The 8,475-nt window shown below is 34.7% G+C and overlaps 1 protein-coding gene across 2 annotated transcripts; it reads right to left on the bottom strand.

Annotated features, from left to right (window-relative positions):
- Positions 1-86: 86 nt before the first annotated feature.
- LOC140968536 (uncharacterized) lies at positions 87-7,351 on the bottom strand. 2 transcript variants are annotated; one of them, XM_073429539.1, is made up of 14 exons: positions 6,966-7,351; positions 5,276-5,350; positions 5,044-5,151; positions 4,230-4,262; positions 4,041-4,130; positions 3,479-3,604; positions 3,208-3,351; positions 2,354-2,770; positions 2,135-2,269; positions 1,661-1,879; positions 1,295-1,570; positions 992-1,129; positions 595-900; positions 87-476 (listed from the first exon to the last, which is right to left on the bottom strand). In XM_073429539.1, the coding sequence occupies exons 1-14, from the start codon at positions 7,152-7,154 to the stop codon at positions 258-260; spliced, it is 2,475 nt and encodes an 824-aa protein (XP_073285640.1). In that variant the 5' UTR covers positions 7,155-7,351; the 3' UTR covers positions 87-257. The 2 variants fall into 2 exon arrangements, with proteins under 2 accessions (XP_073285640.1, XP_073285641.1); XM_073429540.1 differs by lacking the exons at positions 5,276-5,350; positions 6,966-7,351 and having other exon boundaries at positions 4,049-4,130.
- Between the last annotated feature and the right edge of the window lie 1,124 nt (positions 7,352-8,475).

The raw sequence follows: 8,475 nt of genomic DNA on the forward strand, positions 1-8,475 counted from the left end.
AAAAAAATTAAATAATGTGGATACAATTTCAACCAGCCGGTAACTGAGGTTTCCTCTTTTGTTATCCCTCATTGAAAAAATGAGGAAAAACAAATGAAGGTTTATATATTTTACACATTTGTGCAAGAAAGATCTTTTTTTTTTTTTTTTTTACAAGGTTCTTATCAACATTTCATATACTTCCACAACAATACGTATACATTTTTTACTATATTGACTAGCTATCAATTAATAAATCGAGTTGACGACGTCCACTTCTATGGAAGGGTATCTCTTCTCAATGACGGGGAGGAGTTAAAAATTTCTATTCCAAGCTCCTTGACCTTCCCGATCAGTGTCGTTTGCTCAGACTCCAGTTGAACCATGTACTCTTCTTGAGTATCATGAAGAGTTTCAAGCTCACTCAACGATTTGGTTACTCCTTCGAGATCGTTATCATCAATCAGAGATTGGATCTTGATCATCATTTGTTTTATCTGGTCACATCCAAGAAACATGCTAAGTTTTTAATGGAAGTGACTCTCCTAAGTTTTTGACATGAAATACGACAAGAAAATGGATGAAAGTGGGAGATGAAGTTGTAATGGCTTCAACCTGCTTGGAAATTTGACGGTGCAGCTTAGTTGGGGACAGCTCAGAATCAATGCTTGATTTCTTTTCTAATTCGGGTAATTTTCTTATAATTTGAACGTGGATTTCTCCCCGTTTTACTCCTTGAAGCGGTATCCATTTCTCAACCATCTGGTTGGGAGACAACATCTGGTATTCGACCACGCAATCTCCTATACTGGATCTTGGTAAAAGAGTATTATGATCTTTCACATGCAACACGAGGGGGCTACCATCATCTGGGAATTCGAACGTCTGATGCCATTTTGGATTCAGTGTTTTGTACATAACCTGCAAAAAAGAGAAATGCCAAAGAGTGTGAAATTAAGAGTAAGCCTTTCACGAGAAGACGAGATATCTGAAAATAAAACGCAACTGGAACCTTAGTACGTCTTTTCATGTTCCCGTAGTGAACCCTCACGTAGGGATCACTAGTTCCTCGGATATCGGCGGCGACAAGATCTCTCGCTTCAATCAGAACCAGTTCGATCAAACCATTGGCTAAAGTTGCATGTGAACCCTGAAGAATATCAAGAAAATACGGTTCAACTCGAAATTCCAGCAGAATCAATTGCCTGCTAATCAGCTCATTGGTCGAGAAGGTAGTTTTGACAACTTCTCGATCTTTGAATAACAATAATGGTCATAAAACTGGATGGATTAAGCTTTCAATGCACGCAATTACCTTGGAAGTTTCGTTATCGTCAACTTTCACTGCCTCTATCTGAAGCTGTAGCTCTCCCGATTTGACTTTCTCAAGGGGTATACACACGTCTCTTGTACACCCTTCTATAAGTCCTTCCAAATTCACCCGAGCACTACCAATGCTCTCATCACTAAATGTCTCTTCAGTATAGCATTTAATTTTCAGATACTCTCCACCTACTAACTCATCGAACTCAAACTTCTGATTCCAAATTGGGTTGGAAGTGTGCGAGACAGATCTTGTTCTTTGAGTAGCCTAGATATCATAATTCATTACGTTAAAAATATCCATATTAACTACGCACACACTTACTTAATCGAGGTTAAACATTCATCTCTAAATTACCTTCCCATACTGCAATTTAACATAAGGGTCAGATTTCCCAATTTTGTCCTTCACAACAAGGTCCTTGCCCTCAAGGACGGTGATGTAAATTTTCTTCCCAGTTTTGTAAAAATAATTTGGAGTCCTATATGGTGGGTGATGAGAGCTTGAGCTGAGACTAGACATGCTATGTGAGCCATCAGAAAATTGCCACTCTTTAAGTACCATCTTCACTGTCAACTGCAAGGTGGTTTAGAATATCGTTAGCAAAGTATCACGTTAGTATTTGCTACTGATTAAGGGAAAACAGGATGCACAAGAAAGAAAGAAACAGTTGAATACAAGCCTAGCGAAGTATCGCCTTAGTCTTTGCTACTAATTAAGGGAAAACGGGATGCACAAGAAAGAAACAGTTGAATAGGAGCCAAGAAACCACAATTTATATGACGAAATTAAAACGTGACTGGAAGGCAAGAAAATGTGATAGAAACATACTTCTCCAATCTTACCACCCTCAAATGGAACCGTCATTTGGATTTCTTTTCCACAAAACTCAGCTTGCTTGGCAATCACAGAGGAATCAGAACCAATGGCCCAAAAGATAGTCGAATCGTCTGGCACGTATCTCGTCTGCATTGATTGGTAGAAAAAAGCTCGTATAAAAAGAGCTGCCCCACCAAGAGAAATCAGCAATAGATTCAAGACAAATTATACCTTTACTTCGCAGCTTGTAAGATAGTCATATTTTACACTTCCTGGAGTGCATTCATAAAGGTTGAATTTAATGACTCCTGCGTTATCATGTAGAATCAGGTTAAACGTGGATCCCCACATAGGATTAGATCCAGCTCTCGTATACGTTTTCCTTGTTAATTCATCCAGTTCAATCTCAATAAACGTCTGAAGCTCTTTGTTGGATCGATCCTCCACATAAGTATCTATCGAAGAGCTTATTTGTTTTGTGGAAGGATTGCTCCTCCAATTACTTCTAGAAAGTTTGGTTGCAGAGACCACTGTAACATATAATACACCGCCAACTGCTTTCTTATGTAAATCTACGGGTGCCAAAGCAAGACATTGACGTCGAGGTTCAACCATCCGTTTATTCAATGTATCTGTAGCAGTTTTAATCTGTAAAATAAACAACACGACTAACTGGCGGGCAGAGAAAGGATGTAAGAAAAAATCAAGTGTTGCTATGATAAGTGGGACTGAGACAAAAATTTAAAAGTTCTAAACCACATCATAACAGCAATAGTTGTCGAGATATAAAGTTTCGGGCAACCACACATCAGCTTGTAAAAAGTGGTTTCTCACATGATACCATAGCCAATAGGACACAAGTTCGTAATCTTGCTGCACAATCTCCATTATTCTTGATTGAGTTAGTTTTTTGTGATTATTCATGAACCCTTTGCCCAATACCCGGCCAACATCCATATGTACACCTCGCTTATTAATTCTGGGAATATATTCCCGGATAAAGTAGAGATGTATCGTAAGACCATAAAAATAATTATTTGTTCTGACGACCTAGGACACGATTAAATGAGAAGTAAAAGTCATACCAGCCATGAAGAAACGCCAGGTAGCTCTGTTGCTGGTAGAGACTGACTTACACCACTCCCAAAGGCAACACCTATTCTCACATCAGGCGTTGATACAAATGAGTATACAATGGCTTTCCCTTCTAAAATGGGCACCAAAAGAAGCTGCATATACAAAGTAAAAATAGAATAAGCGAAAAACGTCCGAACGAACAAGGCCTGCATTGTCTGCATTGAAATTAACTTTCATTTGTAACCAACAAGAAAACAAGATGATAAATTTGTCACTTACGTCACCCTTGATGTGGATGCTGTTTACGATTATTCGAGCTGTTCCTTTAAGTGGCTTTGCCAACTTGGCAGACAGCAAGATATTTACATCACTTGTGTCCCAGTTGAAGCCCAAATGCATGACTCGCTGTTTCATAAGACAGTGTCTGTTATGCTTCAATTCTTTCATCAAAAGAGCAAAAGGATTGAGGAGGAATGGAGGATCATTTGCAAAAAATCATATAGAAGTATCCAGGTCGAAAAATAGTTATTGTACTATTGACAGGAAAAATGCAAACTAAAGTTTGATACAATTTTCAAAACATACAGTAACAGAATAGGCGCTGAGGATGAGAAAAAACATAGCATACTTTAGACAATATTATAAATGAAGAATACATGATTCCCACTATTGTGGACTTTTGATGAGGTTGTGTAGTAAATTTAAGTTACAAACTTAACACGAAGAAGAAGACGTAACATAAAAAACCAAAATATAAAAATGATGGATTCATAATATTCAAAACCCGTTGTTTCTTCCAAATTTTCATCAAATTGAATTGAAACTTGAAAATAAATCAAACCTGATCACCTGAAGTTGCCCATCGAATTCCATTTAGTCCGAATACTGGAGGACAAGAACCAAGTGAAAATTCTTGTAACTCGATCTTTTCCTATAGAAGTAGAAGCATGCTATCAGGTGTCATTTTGCACAATATAATATCAAGGTCAACAGGTTCTTCGTGCGATGAAAATGGAAAATCAGAACTCACAAATAGCCTTGATTTTCGATGCTTCAAGCGTCGCTGCACGATTAATAGAGGGATTAGGAAATGCAAATATCGACAAGCTAAGACACTGTTTTTTCTTTCTGGCAGATATTTTCATTTCCCGGAAATACACACACATACACATCAGTTTACAATTCTTTCCAAAGAATACAATTTTAACTCACTATCAAAATCCCTAATATGATAATTATTTTATATCTTCAACTTTTCATTATATTTTAAATTTTAAAATAATAACAATATAATATTTAAAACTCAATAATCTAACTCTCTCTCACATGTCATGATATCTACAATAGAAATATCTCCTTTCAAAAGTACAACCAAACATATTTCATATTTCTCGATTCATTTCCCAGTAATATATTTTCAGAAAATATTTTTCGGAAATACCACAAACACGACCAAACTTAACCTAATTTCCTTACACCTCAAAGGAGACTTAGGAATGGGAAAAGAATATCTCCTAATCAAAGGGAATCAAAACCTAAAAGAAATTTCTGTAGATCAAACGAAATGACTGAACAAACTGTGGTGGAGAAAGAATGCAAATTTGATCAGAAGAAAAACATGACACGTTTAGCAATATTTGTCATTAAATAAAATAGCAGCATTTCAATTCTACCAACATTATATGTTCAATTACAAGTCAATACATAAACAGCTAAGGAAAAAAGATCAATCAAAGCACAGCCAAGTAAAGATTATATGAATTGAATATGAGTGTGAAACTTCTAGAGCTTTCAAAAAAGCAGTGACAGTGGCCTAACTGTTATGAAGCACGAGAATAGTTTACCTCAATGACAGATGAAAATCGTGAAGAAAGCTTGGGGTGGATATAGTTCGACCATACATCATTCAACAGCTTGTTCAACCATTCACATTGTTGTAAAGGTGTTACTGGCTGAACAGATATAAAAAATGCAAGCCTCAATGCAAAGGTGGAAAAGTGAATAAGCACGTTAATAAAAGTTAGATGTTCATAGAGGCAGACAAACAATTTAGAAGGAAGTTGAGAAGATAGTTACCGAAGTCTGCAAAGTCAATTGCACCCATTTCTTATTCAAGTCTTCCTCTAATATTCGACGTTGATAGCTTCCATACTGAAAAAGACAAGACAAAGCTCTAGGCCTTCGGAAACAGCTCGACACCCAAAGCAAATCTACTTCAGTAACACTTTATGCATTTCATTACAAGTGATTCACGTAACTTTCTGGTGAAATTAGTATTACTTCTAGACACACAATATTCATAACTCATAAAGGTCGGTGAACTAGGTACAGTATCTACGAAGCATTCTTCTATTGACTTTCCTTTGCTACGATTAAGGTGTTTGTTGTGAAATATTATTTGTTTTGTTTGATTTACTTTCTATGAATAGAGCTAAATGGAGATGAAAAGAGCATCACTCAATCCACAAAAAATAATCTTTCTTCCTAAAGCTTCTTTTCCACCTATAAAACATTTCCCCTCCCGTATTCAGACAGTTCTAGAGTCTGGATCTCCTCTAGTTAACCATTCACAATTTATGTCACAATTCTTATCGATTTTGCCAGGCAATAAGTCTAAGACTCCAAGTGTAGAGCCTAAACCTACAAAACTAGCCTTTTCTGTAGAAGAGTCTCTTAAATTTATTCCTCAGCTCAATATTTTATCATTGAGTCAATATGACACATGTACCATTACCCAACCATTGAGAAGCCAATTTCCAAGGTGGCCCACTCTAGATGGAGTTCAATAACCTATCAGTTTTCAGCGTACGTACCCAAATCCAGCCTGCCATGTGATCACGAGTTACACAACCGCTGGTAGCCCATTCTCAAGTCGCCTCTTCCACAGGAGACTTTCAATGAGAGCAACAACGGTGTTCTATAAGCTTGAAATCCCAATCCCAAAAGACTAGTTTCCCAGAGCTCTAAAACGTATTAGCCCATCCACATATTGTTAAGCCAAGGTGGGGACATGTAACAGAGTTCCTGTATGCTTCAAGATTTAGGCAGAGGTGCTCGCAGATGAATGATAAGAAACCAATATAAAATGTACATTGCCAAGAAGTTTGGAATAATGTATTTCTCACACCAGCCAAGTTTCTGTACTACGAATTCGGAAACAACAGTAAGTCCACAACATTTATGTCAAGGTCTCTGTTGTGCGGGGGTGATCATCATAAAGAGAACAAACATAAGTATGCTTTTGAGTAGGCAATGCAGAAGGAGGTTACACTGATGAGGAAAGGGCTGATCCAGCATGGGAATAGCGACTTTTTGAATTTCTACAATTTTTTAGAAAGTAAAGTTCCTCCACCACTAGATCTATTGAGTAGTCAACACTGTAAATTTTTTTGCGCCCCATCGCGATGAGAAGATTCTTACCATATTAATTCCCACAAACCCAATAATTCGTCGGTAAATGAGAATTAGCTTACAATGTAAATCAAATGTCAAAAAAATTACGAAGGGATCAAGAAAACCATGATAAGAGGATAAAATTCCATCTTTTTTCTTCTTACTCTTCTCTTTAATATTTTCACATTCAGCATAAGTGAACAGTTGGATAAAAGGATCTTGAGATATTACCAGACAGCACTGTAAGGTTGACTAAAATCTTTTCATTTCCAAAATTCCGGAAACAGGGTATTGAAATGCAATAAAATTGCTTCCGAAAACTCGACAACAAGTACCATATATTACGTTGAAAATCAAATAAAAAACGAATTACCTGAATTGTAGCCCAGACAGCAAGAGCAAGAGAAAGCCAAGTGTAAAGAGAGAAAAGCCACTTCTCAAATGCCCAAAGAACAAGCAACAAAGGAACCATGAGCAGAACCAGAGGCTTTTCATCCATCTTCTTGTTCAAGAATTCCACTGCCTCAAACCAGCCAAAAGATCTCATTTTTACTCCGCCCATCTGCTTATAATAACTCAAAAATCCTAGTAACTGGAAAAGTCACTAAATTTTTATCGTCGCTCGAGAATTGATCATACTTTTGAAGACCCGAAAGGATGCCTCTATGGGCTTCAATCTTACAGAAGGAAGCACAAACGATATGGTTTACTTCATTCGATCATTAATTAGAGTCTGTAAGATGGATGGCAAGTGATAATTGATTTAATCGTTCATAAAGAGTGGGACTCCAAATTAACAATCGTGGTCAAAAGAGATTGACAATTTTTTCATTAATTTTTCCATATATATTAAAAAAGAAAAGTCTTTAACTGTCTCAAATATTTTTATGCACGTGTTTAGTCAAAAATGTTCATATTTACGATAAAAATAATATTTTTTTACATAAAAATAATATTTTTTCATGAATGACTCAAATAAAATATACACATTACAAAATTGAAACGTGATACATTTTCACACAAGTTTTATATAATTTTAAATAAAATTGCTCGTGCAACAATATGCTGATTTCTTAGGCACCGTTTGGTTCGTGTGATATGATAAGTAAATAATATATAATAAGAGTATTTATAAAATAAAAAGTAAGGATAAATAACACATTATGATAAATTATATGATGTTTGACATGATTTTAACTTCTTTGATTATTTTTGTTAATTATTTACTCAAATGGTCTCATCATATATTAATTAGTAATATATTCTTAAAATAATTGAATAAATAAATAAAATTTCTAGAATTAATTGATTTAAAAAATTATAAATAAAATTAAAATATTATATTAATTATTAAATTTTCATTAATTTCAATTTCCGAAAAAACTAAAAAATCGATAGAAATTAATTAAAATTTGATAATAGCATAAATATGCATTGATTGTGATAATTAAAATATTAATACAAATTTGAATATTAAATAATAGTTAATAACAATTATAATATTACAGTTAAAAATAATATAATAATAAAAATATGATCAATAATAATTAAATTTTTATAATATTAGTCAAATTAAAAATTATATTTAAATATTATTAAATTTTTAAAATTTATAATTATCTTAAACTTTAGGATATTAAAGGAAAATTTAAATTAATCAAACATTATCTCTTCTCTCCCAAAAGATTATATAACCATTAATAAGATGATAATAATGCATACAGTGCGGGCTAGGTGCGGGATGAACGGCCCTATCACAATCTTAATCATGCACATCAAACACATGATAAAATGAAGGATTAAAAACCAATCACCATTTATCATGCACACCAAACAATGCATTAATTTATATCATGTATTTATTTATGTGATAGTTGTATTTT

The sequence above is a fragment of the Primulina huaijiensis genome, unplaced genomic scaffold (assembly GCF_012295235.1).
Source record: "Primulina huaijiensis isolate GDHJ02 unplaced genomic scaffold, ASM1229523v2 scaffold37281, whole genome shotgun sequence".
Taxonomy (NCBI): domain Eukaryota; kingdom Viridiplantae; phylum Streptophyta; class Magnoliopsida; order Lamiales; family Gesneriaceae; genus Primulina; species Primulina huaijiensis.